Genomic DNA, 17184 nt, shown 5'->3' with positions numbered 1-17184 from the left:
CTGCGACATTCAGCAGAATTCAGAGCACTCATGAATTCAGAATAACAAATATTCAGAATAATATCATATGTAGGGGAAGCTGCCACAGAAGCAGAGTCCATCTGATCTCCGCTTACTGCTCTTCGACACACATCGCCTCCTGTATCCCTGCTGGCGGGATCTGTCATTTACCGTGTCTTTAAAGCACTCTGTACTTCTGCAGGGTAACAAGACATAAAAGCAGAAACGTGAGCGTGGATGTCAGCGTTGTGTCTGCCCCTCCTTGCCAACAGCACAGTAATACTGAACGTGAACAGTGTCCACGGCTCCAGGAGACATGCTGTTTAAAAGACAGGTGCAGCTCCATATCTGATGTGTTCCCAGGGTGGATGGAATCTCACCGCCGGCTCAACATTTGGGCAGTCAACAACACCACTACCAACAACAGGCAAACATATATACAGAATATATATACAGATATATATATATATATATATATATATATATATATATATATATATATATATACAGAATATATATACAGAAGGAAAACACATACGTCATCCAATACATACATCAGAGATATACAGCACATGGAGGATACAGTACGCAACACGTACTCACACACATGGGTTGGTTGAGCTGGGAACCGATCGGCTGGTTCCCAGAGCTGAAACGTCAGCCAGAGAGATGTTGGGTCCCCAAGAGCTGAGCTGTGTTGCCGGTGTCGACTGGTCTGGGGTAAATGCTGAGGTGTTTCTCAGACAATGGTTTGAAGGTGGTCCTGGCATAGTCTGGACAGGGGATGTTGGACAGGAGATGTCCAAATTGGGCGAAACTATGAAAGGACTTTGTTTGTAGCAAAAGTTTAAAGGAACTGCTTTTCTTCCTTAAATGGCTTTAGTACCATGTTTTTCTGTTAGGAAAAAAGGCCAAAATTGGTCCAGTTTGTTTATTTGACATGTATTTAAATGAAGATTTTCATATTCATGAGCTGTGTTTTCTAAGACCCATGAATGTGGCCTTTGATAAGCTGACAAACATCATAACCCTAACAGCACTGAGATCACGTGTGTAGTGAAGAGCCTAGAGCATAAGATAAGATAAAAAATACACGCGCATGTGCCTGGGAAGAGTGTTCATAATTATCAGAGTATTTTTAAATTCAGGGTGCTTTTTTGCATATTCAGAATAGAAAGGCTGAAAGAATAACCAACTAATAACCAACTAATGGGCCACTATTAAAGTGTCTCTTTAAACCCTCGTTAGCATCAACTTCACAAATAATCAACTTGACAACAATATTATTCCTTAACGGTTAATTTGTTTATTTTCCATTAATCATATAATATAATCACATATTGATCATTAAGATAGCTGGACATGTGGCAAATTGAAGAAGTGAATAAAATAGAACTTACACTCACACTGGGAAAGATCACATAGAGAGATCACACAGAGGGAGATCACACAGAGGGAGATCACACAGAGGGAGATCACACAGAGAGATCACACAAGGAGAGCTCACACTGGGAGAGATCACACAGAGAGCTCACACTGGGAGAGATCACACAGAGAGATCACACTGGGAGAGATCACACAGAGAGATCACACTGGGATAGATTTATCTCTGTCTAAGTGCACAGGTGTGTGCTATTTGAATATGTATATCTCTAAATAAATGCACAGGTGTGTGTTATTTGAATACATATATCTAGGTGCACAAGTGTGTGTTATTTGACTACGTATATCTAAGTGCACAGGTATGTGTTATTTGAATACGTATATCTCTGTCTAAGTGCACAGGTGTGTGTTATTTGAATACGTATATCTCTGTCTAAGTGCACAGGTGTGTCTTATTGGAATACGTATATCTCTGTCTAAGTGCACAGGTGTGTGTTATTGGAATACGCATATCTCTGTCTAAGTGCACAGGTGTGTGTTATTTGAATACGCATATCTCTAAGTGCACAGGTGTGTGTTATTTGAATACGCATATCTCTAAGTGCACAGGTGTGTGTTATTTGAATAGGTATATCTGTGTCTAAGTGAACAGGTGTGTTATTTGAATATGTATATCTCTATCTAAGTACACAGGTGTGTGTTATTTGAATACGTATATCTCTAAATGCACAGGTGTGTGCTACTTGAATACGTATATCTCTAAATAAGTGCACAGGTGTGTGTTATTCAAAATAGCATGCCATAGAAGTTTTCCTTCCTTGTACACCCACAAAGTGACTTTGTTTACCTGGTTTAAAGAGCACTTACTTCCAATGCTAAATGGTGTACGCAGAGCTGTGTGGGTGAGTCAGGATGTGGGGTGAGGCTGGGTGGATCTGACATGGCATGTGGTGAACCCTGAGCTCCAGCAGGGCTGCGGCCATGGGGAACGGCTCCTGGCAGCAGTCAGACGTGGCCGTTTATCTGCAGCTGGAGGCAGAGCCACTCAGTCCTTTCCACTCACAGAACGACATCGGCCTCCGCTGCAGCCTACGTTGTCCAGTCTTATTCTTCTCGAGATCAGTTTGATTCTCAAACACCACGGCAGGGGTCCTTATGGGAATAAACTGTTTATTTCAACTTTCTTTCGTTTCTACGCATCATGTGATTTATGACAAAGTCATGACCTTTGGTAGCATGCGTGTAAAACCCCAAGCTGATCAAACACTCTTCCAGTGCAACAGCAGACAGTCCAGGACAGTGTTGTCATCACAGTAAAAGTACCTCTGAATTTGACGGTGAACCAGTCTAATTAGTGTCAGTCAGCGCAGGCAGAACTGCATGCCTGAAAATAAAATGGCACTTACATGAAGACAATGTAAAAACACAGGGCTCTTTTTCCCCCTTAATTAGTGATGGAATGACTGGTCCCCAGTTACAGGTCCTAACCTTTCATCACTGCCCCATTAAGCTTGTGACACGGCATCCTTGAAGGCTTCATTTTACTTCACTGCATATTCTGTCTTCATTTAAACGGAGGATAAAAACAAACTTGCCCAAGCTGTCAGAGGGACCTCCACTGTAGGTAAAACCAAATGAATGGAGTGCGTATTCCGCGGCGGCGGTGTGTCCCGAGGCTCCTCTTGGCGCTTTACTATTGGTGAGATGTCTCCATGTGTCCACACGGCGCGGGCGGGGCCCCGGTGCCGCGGTGTGCAACGGCAGACGCGGCTGAAGTGGCACTTTCTCAGTCCTGTGGCGGAGAGCGTCTCTCCAACCGGTACAGCGACGGACGCATAGCCTCCGGTTCGGGCGCCTGGCAGGACATTCGGGGTCGGTCTGTGGAGTCCATGCGAGTCCCGCCTTGCAACTGCGCACCAGCTGGATACGCACATATTCAGTAAGGAGAAGTCGCGAGACAGACGCCAGCGTGCTCGGCCGAGGGAAGCGCGAAGAATATGATGTCCAAACGACACCTGCTTCTTGTACTCTACAGCGTGTGCGGGACTGTCATCAAAGGTAAGCGCGGACCCACGCGCGCGCAACGCTCCTGGGCGTGGTGGGAGTTGGCTGGCTTGCCCCAGCCGTAGTTGATGCACTCTCTCACAAGTGCTATTTTCAGAGGGGCGCGAGAATAATGTGCTGGAGAAGTTCATCTTTCGGGGGAGCGTGCGTGTGCTGCTTTCTCACGAATGATGACACCGCATATTTGAGTTCGGTGTGTGTTGCACGAGACGAGCACGCGCATTTCTTTACATTATCCGTCAGCGCTACACCGGTGCGTAGGAAGTTCTAACGAGGCACGAGTGTTTTAAGACCTTCGCCTGTAAACCGCGAACATCTTAAGACAGTCAGCACATGAGAAATTGAGTTAACTGCTTCCCCTTAGCAGCTGGCTACTCTGGGGAAAATAAATAAATAAACAAATTAATTGGCTTTCAGTACCAGTCAGTCTGCAGGATGGGATGTGATTTTGTAGGTGGTTTGGGGCTCGAGTCCAACGAATCGAACCTAAATCGTCATCTAAGCGATAACGAGCCTGGCCGCCTCACGCTCCGGAGCGTTTGTCAGTCCGTTAACCAGCAGTGGTTTAACTCGGACTGCGCAAGCCGTATGTATGCTGGGGTCGTCCTAGCGTAGACATCAGGATGCCCCCGCGAGCATGGCCAGCGCCGAACCGCTACTGTAACCCGAGGCACGTGCCCCACGGTGGCAGCGCTGCGTCTCCCGTTGCACGTTCATTCCTCGTGTATAGCGATCATGTGTTTTAAACATGCAAAATGCGGCTTAAAAGAAACAGTGACTTCCAGTGTAATAGACAAGTGTAAGTGAAAATTGCTGCACGGGAGTGTAGAAATGTGAATGCACTTTCTGCTAAGACTGCTCCTGTCTCCAAAGCCCACCGCGCGCCGTCACCGACGTGTAAAGCCAGGACTGCACCCGCACCCTCCCTTCTAACCCGCGCGCTAACCGAGGCTGTATGATCATGCCCAAATATTCGCTGAGTTCGTGTGTCAACGTGTAGGTTTGAGGCAATAGCAGTGCGAGAATTTACCGACAGCACACGAGAGATAGAAATGGTGTTAATGACCGCAGTCACTTCCCACACTGGAAATGAAAATGTGGCAATGTGTATCGGATCAGAAGTCTCGTATGGACTGACAGCGGGCTAGTTGGCGTGTTTCTCATTTGCGGTACTGTGGATCAGGATTTTTTTGCTCAAATCTCAAATACTAGTGTGTGATTTCAGTATTGCAGGAAGGGGGGAAAAAAATCGCATACACCTTTATCTAGCTCTCTTCATCTAGTAGAATCGAATCGAAGACCATGGAAGTTATTCCAAGTTTTTTTTGTTGATTTGTTGGTCATTTGTGATTACCAGCTGTCTTCTCACAATATTAGAACTGAAGGTTTCTCCTGTAACATTGAGATTATGGGAGCAACCATAAGTTTAATTAAAAAGATCAGTTTATTTCATCCGGGGCAGCTGTGTGTGGCTCCTGTGTGCTTGGTAGCCTAAATAATGTAGAGCTGTGTATCTCTCAGTGAGTGGCTGAGGTGGGGCAGCACCAATAACTGCCACTGGCTGGGCCCCTGGGCCCCTGGGCCCCTGGTGTCCCACTAGAGCCGTGGCTCCAACATGGAGTAGATTTAACCCACATGGGCTGTTGGCACTGTGGAAGGACAAAGTCTCTTGCCATTTGTACAGTCTGTTTCTCTATTTCCACATCATTGTTGTTGTTTTTATTTAGCTTGGAACCTACCTGAAGAAACCCTACACACACACACACACACACTTTCTCTTTTCTTCTCTGTTTACCTGTATTTATCTGTTCAAGTTGTTCTCTTGTTGAATTATCACTCTTTTATGAAATGTTTGGTTATGAAATGTTTCTTGACCAGGATTAACAGTAAGCATTCCGTCAGATTAGCCAGCGCTCATGTTTCTGCTCTATAAATAGACATGCTTCCTTAGCTGCTCCCTCTTCACCCATCCTTAGTGTTCATGTCTCCTCACATCTTAAGATCTTTTTCCACTGAAACTGAACAGCGTGTCTCCATTGTTTCCTAACGTTATAAAAAGCTCAGGGCCTTACAGTACTTTCGGGAGCAGACATGTAGGTCAGGGATTCATCTGCGTTTCTCTGTCCCTCCCCAGTTAAATCCCCACCAGAGGAACAGTTCACAGAACGAGACGTTGGCACCAGAGTTGTATTGCGGCATACAAATTGGACCAGAGGGACAGCCTCCCCCTGCCACACCCTACCCTGGTCAGGCCCCACTAAACCAGCAGACCCATCCTGCAATGCTGCGTCACCAGAGTCTTGAGACAAGCATACCAACCACAGTAGTTAGTGTTGGCTTATCGCTGTGTTCTGACGCGCGGGGGCGTGACTCACTCTACGTGCTGCTTAAACATGTCCCCCCCACCCCCACTCTGGAGGGTTAGCTTATCCTAGCAGAATGGGCTGTGAGCCTGTGAGCGCGGGCCCTGGAGTGGCATCATAACCCCCCCCGCAGAGGAGGGAGAGCCACTGCGCTTTGTGCTAGCTGACAGATCGGCATCTACACAGATCCGTCAGGAAGGCGAGCGGCAGAGCCGAGGTGGGTAGCCAGCAGGGGCCTTTGTGCTGACAGACAGCGATTGTGGTGCTCTCCTCACACAGCCAGAGGATCTTAGCAACTGCTCACGGGAAGCTCGCTTTCGTCTCGCTTTCGTCTAGCTTCCGTCTCGCTTCCGTCTCGCTTCCGTCTTGCCACTCTTTTGGTTATACTTAAGATGGATGGCCCCGGTATACGTCAGAATATTATTCCACTGGCTCTCACAGAAAACGTCTTGGAGTGTGTGAATGGGTGCATTAATTCACTTACTAAATGAATGACTGCGTTGCTATGTGGCGTGAGCAGTCAGGTCCAGCCGATATCGACCTAGGTGTTCACTACGGTTTGATGTTGGCGATTAATCCAGGAAATGGTACAATTAATCTCTCCTCATAGCAGCAGCTATCGCACCTCCGCGGCAGAGGCACGGATGGCGTCTGCGTCTGCGTCTCTGGCCGCTGTAATGAGGTTGTTCACAGCGGATTCAGATGTATGTGCAATTAAAGCAGCGTGTCTGTGAAAGACATCCTTAATGAAAGGACATATATTGCCTGGTTCAGGAGCCCATAATAACTCTACTGATAAACGGTGCTGTGACATAGACGATTAAAGAGATCACCCACCTCTGGGCAAGCTGACATGATAATTAGCTTCTGTTCAGAGCCAGCAGACAGAAAAGAGATAAAGTTTGTGTTTAAGTTTTTTTGATGTTTAACCTTAAATTTTTCCTCAACTGCAGATAAAAGGTGGAAAGGTTATTTTCACAGTGGCTTAAATGAGCCAGTCATGTTCCACTTCACAATCCTTCCCAGCCAAGTATGTCTGCTTTTTCAAACATGAGTATTTATTAATTGTTGTCCTTTTGATTATGCAGAGGTTTTTCTGAAGTGGGTTTCTAGTACCACACCTCAGTGACAGCTACACGCATCCTGCATTTCTGTTCACATATTTGAACAAATGTGTACTGCTGCAAAAAAAAAAAAAATCACACTGTAAAAAACAAACAAACAATTACGCCCCACCCAGTGAGTGCTGCAGAAATGTGGACTAACTGAGCAACCATTAGCATTATGGGAAATGTTGTACTGTATGCCACAGTTGCCTTGGCAAGTGCTCTGCCCATCTCTGCCTCCCCTTTAAAGAATTCACCCTGTGTCTTGTTTTTATATGTATATATATATATATATATATATATATATATATATATATATATTAGAGAGAGACAGACAGACAGACAGACAGACAGACAGAGAGAGAGAGAGAGAGAGAGAGAGAGAGAGAGAGAGAGAGAGAGAGAGAGAGAGAGAGTGTCCCTATGTTCATATGGTCCCTGTGTCATCACATCCTCTTGCCTGGCTGTGTTGCTTCTACAGTTTCCTGCTCATCCTAGTCAATATTCCGTTGATGTACCTCATCAATCATTTAGGGCTTTTTGTTTGTATCACTGTTGTCACTGGTGTCCTTCCTCCAGGGCCGATGTCTTCCCTCACTGATTACACGCATTCAGGTCTGAGTTGGGTTTCACCAGATCACACGCACCCATCTGTAAATCCATCCAGTGCTCTGGAATATTAGAACGTGTGTAAAAAATTTTGACGAAAAAAAGACCAAATGACATCTCCTGTCTGTTGTGTGAGATTTTATTGTCTGTTTACAATGTACAGCTACACACTCATATCTGACTGTTATACAAACAGATTAAGCCCTCGTTCAGTAAATAGAACAACATCCTTAATTTGCTCAGCTAGCTACACTAATACGCTAGACTGGAATGATGGACTAGACTGGGAACTAAACTAGATCAAGGTCACATCCAGACGTCACACCCTTTATGTCTGCGTAATACCTTTATTCCTCTGTAGTTGTTCACAGTCGTCAGTTCACAAAATTCTGCTCGGTGTTGTTGTATGCTCGCTGTGGCTTATGGCGTGTTGAGGAACAGCCATCTTTGTCCAGATCCATGGCAGTCGTAGCAGGAGTCCTTGAGTATCTCTGTTTGGGACTGTCTTTCTATTTTCATCCATAATGTAATATTTGTGAATATGCCGTGTCCTGGCATCCGTGGCCCATCTGCAGGTCTGACCTTTAAGCGGATCTCTCTCCTGCCCCCCTCCCCGCGCGGAACGGGCCCTCCAAGCCCGGACACGGCACCCAGACACTGAATCCCATTTACCGAGTGCCCCTCTCTGCACTCTTCCTTCCCAGCCAGCACGGTGTCCCTCCACGGACAGAGCCATGCGCTTGACTGTGTGGGCGAGAGCTCGCAGACGAATGACTGCCCGCTGTTGGACGGAGCCACGGCAGCCGGCGAGGTGCTCTGCTGGAGTGCCAGCCTGCGAGGCGCCCTCGCCAACTGGGCACTTTCAGAGCTGTGGGGTTCCCATTGAGTTCTCCTGCCACACAGAGAATGCAGAGAGCTATCGAACGTGTGCTTCACTCCAGCCCTGTGCTGCGTGCAGTGAAGCACAAACGATGTCCTCGTTAGGACAGTCCAAACGGTCCAGGAAAAGGACACAATGTCAAACCTAACTCAGCTGTCCCTCGCGTTGTCCCCAAGGACATATCGGACACAGGTACCTTCTTACGTCAAACAGCAATTAAACGGAGCAGTGCCGTGGAAATGTGAAGCATCTCAGCGACAATGGCGTTGGAACAGAGTGTAGGCAGATAACAGCAGAACAAACTGAAAGTGTAATCAAAGATTAAACAGGAAAAGAGAGGGCCATTTCATATCCACCATGATTTACCGTGATACCAACACGGAGCAGTGTAGTAATTGATTCCTGTTCTTAATTTACTTGCCGAGACAATTGAATGTAATCAGAGAGGGAGAAGAGGGGGTTTGTGGGAAAAGGCACACTGCACACAGCTGCTGTTAACAGTGGGGAGAACCAAGACAGTCCTGTGGTCATTACAACATAGGTCCTATTGCACAGGATATGAGATTCCCACTCCTCTTTCTGAAAATGTGCCTTTTGTTGTGTTCACTTCTTGGAGGAGGCCAACTGTGTCGCCCCCGTTCACACCTGTGGGGTTCTGCCTTCCGACGGACGAGGTCTCCTTTCTGCCCATGTATAAGCTTCCTGTAGCCTGGATTTTCTAATTAGCTCAATCCAGCTGGTAGAATTAATTAGTGAAACGAAGCAGGTGTTATTCACTTAGCACTGACTTTTAGAACACGTACATGTCCACATGTGACGGGCTGAACACGTACATGTCCACATGTCACGTACATGTCCACATGTCACGGGCAGCAGTTCTGTCTTTCCAGATCCCTGTGTTGGTGGAGTCCTTCGCTAGTGTATTTCTACTGCATTTTACTGCGTTTAACGAAGGTTTTGAGTGAGGCGGTTTTAAATGATTCTACAAAATGGACATTATTCTGTACTTTGCTGTAACTGTTGCCCAACTGCCTCTGTGACATTCTCTGGTTCTGTTTGATTCAGAGTTGTTTCATGTGTCTGCAGTGATATTACCCACTCTCTCTTTATCTGATGGTTATTTGCTTTTTACCAGCACTGGTAATTTCACCACGGTTTCTTTAGTAAATAGGCGTATGACTGTTTTATACACAGTCCACGTCTGAGAAATAATTATATAAGATAAGATAAACAACACAGTTACAGTAGAAGAGTTTGAGAAGGGTTATAAGAGTCTATGGGTTCTTTATCGAGTCTAATGATAATTTGAAAATAATAACACTTTTAGCAAATAACACATCACTGTTTGTATTACAGTTTCTAAACGCAGCTTTGCCTGTCTACCCTGTGAAAGCCTGTTTTGTTTTTGGCCAAAAAGCACCAATAACATTTTAAAATACTGTGAAATGCAGATGCAAAGAACTGGAAACGCAAACTTTAATGGATATGTGTTTATATCGCCGCATTGATTTGATCTTTATAAAGGTTCCCGCGGGTGAGTGAAGAGCGTGGAGCTGGATCTGAAGGAGAAGTTGGTGGGGGCGCGGTTGGGGTAGGGCTGGGGGCGGGGCCAAGCTTAGAGGAGAGAGGGGGCGGGGATAAAAGCCCAGCAGTAAAGACGGATCAGCACTGGGAACGAAAGCTGCATACTGATTGTGGGAAAGGCAAAGCCCTGAGCTACAGAGCACTGTGAGCTGGGGAAAAATGCCCTTAAAGTCTGTAAGGTGAAAGAGAGATGAGAGAGAGAGAGGGAGGGAGGGAGGGAGGGAGGGAGGGAGAGAGAGAGAGGGAGGGATTGAGGGAGAGAGAGAGAGAGAGAGAGAGAGAGAGGGAGGGAGAGAGAGGGAGGGATTGAGGGAGAGAGAGAGAGAGAGAGAGAGAGAGAGGGAGGGAGAGAGAGAGAGGGATGGAGGGAGGGAGGGAGAGAGAGAGAGAGGGAGGGAGGGAGAGAGAGAGACAGGGAGGGAGAGGGTGAGAGAGAGGGAGGGAGGGAGAGACAGGGAGGGAGAGGGTGAGAGAGAGAGAGGGAGAGAGGGAGGGAGGGAGAGAGAGAGGGAGGGAGAGAGACAGAGAGACAGGGAGGGAGAGGGTGAGAGAGAGGGAGGGAGGGAGGGAGAGGGTGAGAGAGGGAGGGAGGGAGGGAGGGAGAGGGTGAGAGAGAGGGAGGGAGGGAGGGAGGGAGAGAGAGAGGGAGGGAGGGAGAGAGAGAGAGAGACAGGGAGGGAGAGGGTGAGAGAGAGAGGGAGGGAGGGAGAGAGAGGGAGGGAGGGAGAGGGTGAGAGAGAGAGAGAGAGAGGGAGGGAGGGAGGGAGAGAGAGGGAGGGAGGGAGGGAGAGAGAGAGAGAGGGAGGGAGGGAGGGAGAGAGGGAGAGGGTGAGAGAGGGAGGGAGAGAGAGGGAGGGAGGGAGGGAGGGAGAGAGAGAGAGACAGGGAGGGAGGGGGAGGGAGATGCAGGGAGAAAGAAAGACAAAGTGAGGGAAGGACAGGGGAAGAGAAAGAGAGAGGGGGAGGGGAGAGTTATAGTTCTTTGGTTGATTCCCTTTACATCAGTTCCTGTCGTCATCATCGTTACTATTATTATTATTATTGTTGTTGTTGTTGTTGTTATTATTGTTATTATTATTATTATTGTTATTATTATTATATTACTATTATTATATTACTATTATTAGTATCACTATTACTATTATTATCATTATCAACTAAACTCAAGGAAGGCTGATACACAGGATGACAGAAAAAAACAGTGAGAGAGAGAGATGGAGATTAAAAGAGAGATAGATATAGATACAGAGAGGAAGGAGAGATGAAGAGGGAGGGAGAGAGGGAGGTATAGAGAGAGGGAGAGAGAGAGAGAGAGAGAGAGAGAGGAAGGGAGGTATAGAGGGAGAGAGAGAGAGAGGTGGAGATTAAAAGAGAGATAGATATAGATAAGGGGAGGAAGGAGAGATGAAGAGGGAGGGAGAGAGAGGGAGGTATAGAGAGAGAGAGAGGGAGGTATAGAGGGAGAGAGAGAGGTGGAGAGGTGCATAGTGGCGTAGCAGTGGGGAGGGGTGGAGCGAGAAAATAAACATATCTGAAAATGGCAGCGATGGAGGAACGTACGTGTGTGTGAAGGAGGGAGTGTGCAGGGGCAGAGATTAACAATCCTAATAACGCTGAGCAGGTTCTGAAGAAAAATCTGCATTATTGTTATTAATTAGATGAACTCTCATTGTAAAATAAATGCTTTAATAGACATGGCATTTCAAAACTCGTTAAATATTATTATAGAATTTTGTTGATTCACTAAAAAACATTAAAAAGTTACAATTTATAACAGTTTATCTGTGCGATGGCATTGCCTTTTAACAGTCTCATTTCTATGTCAACCCACATAAAATGATATCTGAGAGAGCAAAAAAAGTGTTTTATTTACCTGTTAGTAGTCTCATGCTCGAATACATGCTCTCATTTCCAGACACACACACACCTGCACACACACACACCTGCACACACACACACACACACACACATCTGCACACACACACACTCACCCGCACACACACGCGCACACACACACACACACCCGCACACACACACACACATACACACACACACACACACACACACACGCACATCCGCACACACACAGATGCTCTGCATGGTGTACTCATGTGCTCCAGTTGTGTCAGCGTGTTTTATATAATCATGGCTGGCTTTCACTATGAAAAACAATGAGAAGAGAAAATAGATTTCTTGGCCCTAATTAGGAATATGTGGAGGGAATTATCTACGATCAGAATGGAACTGAAACCATGGAAACAGCTAAACAGCAGAAAAGACGAACATTATCACCATGAAGTACCATCAAGGATTCGTCTGTAGTATTGGTCAAAGATCAGTTTGGGAAGATGGGCAGAAGACCTGCTGTGGGTTTGTCTGGAGCAGGCTCTCGTGAGGACGGCCAGGAGTCGGCAGTTAGAGCCGCTAAAGTCGGAGTACGGGAGAGAGCCCGGTGGCTTCCTGCAGGGCGGCACTGTGTCTTCTCCTGCCCCTGTTCTGCTGCTTTGAAGGCTCAGTACTCTGGATTTTCCCCGCGGGTAGATCGGGGAGGCGGCGTGTGTCGGGGCAGAGGTACGGGGACCAGGACCCGGAGATGGGCACATCAAAATACAGAGCTCAGATCAATGATGGGAAGTCAGAGCTAAAAACCTGTGTAACGTCGAACGTCGGCCTGCTTTTTTGGGATGTAATACTCGGGAGCCTGTTTGAGTTCACCAGTGTTTCACTGATCACTTCACCAGTGTTTGATCGCTCCATCAGTGTTTTCTACATACCCCCAACACCTTTCTGTGTTTTCAAATGATTAGCATAATGTCACTCACTTACTCCAATTACTCGCACATAACTATGCGGCTGTGGCCCATGCCCCAGGGCCCTGGGATGGACAGATCACACGCCGGCCGAAACCAGCATGCAGACTGAAAGGAGAGATTCTACCTTGGCCGTGATGGGGAGGTGTGCAGAACGTACGGAAACGCCACGATTCGCACGACTTGAGTTTGCTTTTGGAGCTGCTGTCAATGCTGTCTTTAGTGCTCCCGTGCACACACTCGTGACGGAGTTATGAGTCATGTGGCTTTCACGATTAGGCCTAAATGATTTGATTTTGGCTGAAGCTGAATAACTTTAGAGGAGGGGGTGGAGGTAGACAGTTCTCCACAGTGCAGAAAGATGAAGGTAGTTGTCTTAAACTTGTGCCTGTATCTCCCAGTAAATCTATGAAAACGATTAATCCACTGCACAGTGGACCGGGAGACCAACTCTGACTACACCACTGTTGTGTACAGTGGTGTACAGCCTGCGCCAGACGGACGTCTCATGTTCTGGGTTTATAGTCTCAACACCAAGCAACCAGTTAGAAGATAGACCAGCTCTGCATGTTCAAATGAATATGCATCTATAGTCAGATACAAAAAGTCTTAAACAATACTAATAATGTATGTAGAGTGTGTTATTAATGTCCTTTCACTGAACAAATGGGCTGAATTTCTACACTAGCCTCAAGATTGGCCTGCAGTTTCTGGTAATCTTTGAATGATTCTTACTCTGAAAAGCTTTGTCTGTATTTTATATACGACTATATATTATAGTATTGATCTTCTCCAGCTCACTTCAGCTTTGAGTTATTAGTGGCCAAAATGAGTTACAGAGGAGCGAGATTCAGCCGTGAGGTTAGACGATCATTTTTGAGTCTTAATGGAGCCGTCGGTCTCTGGCCATATCTCTAACCTCTTACGCATTCATTGGATTTCAATTTGGGATGTTTCCTTTAATTTTATGAGATTTAATCTGACTGTCACACATTTAGACCCATGTATGTCCACATGTAGACACATGAGAACACACACGCACACCGTTTCTTAGGAAATCGGAGAAAAAAGGTGAGAGAGAATACATGCATTTCTCTGTTGTTCCTGTGTAAATCCCTTTGGTGACCATATTGTTTGTCTCTTGGGGACAGCCTCACACATTACAAGGCAGCTGTGTTTCTCTGTGCAACAAAGTCAAAAAGTTAACCCATCTGTGGCCCAGTAATGGGCTTCACTTTGTCGTATTAGACGGCTAAATAGGTGTGTAACGTCTTGCCTTTAAATCACAGGAGAACCAGAAGAAATTTAAAAATGACACTACATTTATTCTACATCATCTAATGTTTCTGCAGTCTAGTACAAAAACCCAAAGCCATTTATAAAATCTACTAATTTTACTTAGAAAGTAAAAATGACATATAATATTATGTATGATATAATAATTAGGTTTGGGTCCCCCTCTACTTGGTCAGGTAGGGGCCACAGACTGGTCTGGCCTGTCTAAGTGGGCGTAGACAGGTGGAGAAAGGTGGTGCCGTGTTGGTGTACAGCAGCTACCGTGAGCGCGCAGGTGCTGTTTTTTGCCTGTGAAGTGTGTGCACTCCCTAAAATCCCCCAGCCAGAGAGGTGAACATGCGAGATACGGCACGTAGTGGGTGGAGCCCCGAGCTCACCTTGGTTATTCAGACCACATCTCTGTTATGCTAATCTCCGCATACAGGCTGCCAGTCAGACGCACACACCTGGCCAGCGTCTGCGCTCTAAAGGACTGTTACGAGCACACGGCCCCGGGTGTGATTATGGAGTCTGCATGTGAAGACAACTCCATCAACCTGGGGCGCGCACGCCATCCCTGACTGGCTGCCTGAGACGCTGTATTAATCACATTACTATCTCCAAGACCAGAAGCCGTGGACGAGTTCCGAGGTGCGCAACTGCTGAGGACTCCTCGGCTGTGGTCCTGAGGACAGCCGGACCATCGGCGGGAGAAGCACGCGGACACTTCAGGACACATGGAGGCGCATCTAGACAACCACCAACTACAGGACAACACCACCTGCCTGTCCAATCGCCAATTACAAGATAACACCACCTGCGTGTCCTATCATCAACTGCAGGACAACACCATCTGCGTGTCCTATTGCCAACTGCAGAACAACACTACCTGAATGTTCTATCGCCTATTACAAGACAACACCACCTGAATGTCCTATCGCCTATTACAAGACAACACCACCTGAATGTCCTATCGCCTATTACAAGACAACACCACCTGAATGTCCTATCGCCTATTACAAGACAACACCACCTGAATGTCCTATCGCCAATTACAAGACAACACCACCTGAATGTCTTATCGCCAATTACAAGACAACACCACCTGAATGTCCTATCGCCTATTACAAGACAACACCACCTGAATGTCCTATCGCCAACTACAGGGCAACACCACTTGCGTGTCCTATCGCCAATAGCAGGATAACACCAGCTGAATATCCTATCGACAATTGCAGGACAACACCACCTGAATATCCTGTCGCCAACTGCAGGACACCACCACCCGAGTGTCCTGTCGCCAACTGCAGGACAACACCACCTGCGTGTCCTGTCGCCAACTGCAGGACGCCACCACCCGAGTGTCCTGTCGCCAACTGCAGGACACCACCACCTGAGTGTCCTATCGCCAACTGCAGGACAACACCACCTGCGTGTCCTGTCGCCAACTACAGGACAACACCACCCCCTGCCACCACCTAGAATGCTGTTCATAGACTTCAGTTCAGCATTCAACATCGTTCCTCAGCGTCTGACTGAACCGCTGACACTACTGGGCCTGAACACCTCCCTCTGTAACTGGATTCTGGACTTTCTGCCTGGGAGCAGTGTCTCCAGCATTGGGGTTCCTCAGGGCTGTGTGCTCAGTCCACTGTCGCTCACTCTGCTGACCCACGACTGTGTAGCAGTGCACAAATTAAACCATATCATCAGTGAAGACATGACCGTAGTGGGGATGATGAGTCAGCAAACAGAGAGGAAGGGCAGTGGCAAACAAACTCATGCAAAGTCCACCACCTGACTCATCTGGACAGACCACACTTCAGGAAAATACGGGGTGAACAGTCTCACAGCGCCACAGCCAAGACAGACCAGCAGATCTGAACTTCCTGGGGAGACTGAAGAAAGTTCATCTCCACACAATCCTCACCATGTTCTACAGGGGGCAGTAGAGAGCACCCTCACCATGTTCTACAGGGGGCAGAAAAGAGCACCCTCACCATGTTCTACAGGGGGCAGAAAAGAGCACCCTCACCATGTTCTACAGGGGGCAGAAAAGAGCACCCTCACCATGTTCTACAGGGGGCAGTAGAGAGCACCCTCACCATGTTCTACAGGGGGCAGTAGAGAGCACCCTCACCATGTTGTGTATCATTGCCTGTTTTGGGAACTGCAGTGAACAGTGAGAAGATCAACAGTCTCCCCCCTCATCATGGACATTTACACCACACACACGTCCACAAAGCTGCCGGCATGGTGGCAGATCCCACACACCCCTGCCACAGACTCTTCTCTCTACTGCCATCTGCAAAGAGGTACCGAACCATTCGGCCAGACTGGGCAAGTTTCTTCCCCGAAGCTGTCAGACTCCTCGACTCTTGGAGGCTAACCTGAGACACACACACACACACACAGCAGATTACTGAATCTCACACATTTCTTAAAAATGTCTGCTGTTAGAGTACTGTATTAAACTAATACTGTATTCCGTTCTGCCACTGCTGTAGTGGCTGCTTCCTTCACCCTTCACTCCCTCCTGTGTTCATACTGTATGTATTGTAATCATATCTGCTAAAACTTATCATAGTTTCCTCTTTTTTTTTGCACATGCACTCACTTCTCTCACTGTCGTGTACTGGTCGGTGATGCACTATATTGCGAATACTCGTCCTATATTTTGCAATCATCACTTGCATGTTCATTGTGGACAGCTGCATCGCAGGGTTGCCAGGGTTTTGAGGTTCCGTCCAGCTCCCGGGTTGCAAGCCTCTAGCAGCCATGTGAAGGAGACGCTACCTTCTACCACATCCACAATAAAAAAACACAAGGTGTTTCCATAAAACTTCCATGCTAGTTTATGTCCGTTTTACTGTCTTGCCGTCGACAGAGAACAACAAAGTGTGTCTTGGTGTTTTGATGTGATTTGGAAGGGTGTTTGAGGTTTCCTTTTCATGTAAGCATAAATTACATTGGGCATTACACAGACTTTCTGCTGGAATCGGTGTTCACTCCTCTGAAAGCAGGGATGGTAAAATTAGAAAATATATTAGTGCAGACGCTGATTAATTGGAGTCTTTAGATATACTAATCCCCCGTGAAATATAAAGACA

At 46.9% G+C, this 17184-nt stretch overlaps 1 protein-coding gene across 3 annotated transcripts in view; it reads left to right on the top strand.

Moving 5' to 3' along the window:
• Positions 1–3158: 3158 nt before the first annotated feature.
• cadm2b (cell adhesion molecule 2b) overlaps positions 3159–17184 on the top strand; it is a 118718-nt gene continuing 104692 nt past the window's right edge. For all 3 annotated transcript variants that reach the window (XM_027011998.2, XM_027011996.2, XM_027011997.2), the window contains exon 1: positions 3159–3441. In XM_027011998.2, coding sequence (XP_026867799.2) covers positions 3381–3441 — 61 coding nt within the window. In that variant the 5' untranslated portion in view covers positions 3159–3380. The remainder of the gene's footprint in view (positions 3442–17184) is intronic.

This window comes from Electrophorus electricus, chromosome 15, assembly GCF_013358815.1.
Source record: "Electrophorus electricus isolate fEleEle1 chromosome 15, fEleEle1.pri, whole genome shotgun sequence".
Lineage (NCBI taxonomy): Eukaryota > Metazoa > Chordata > Actinopteri > Gymnotiformes > Gymnotidae > Electrophorus > Electrophorus electricus.
This window is presented reverse-complemented; position numbering and strand designations above follow the sequence as displayed.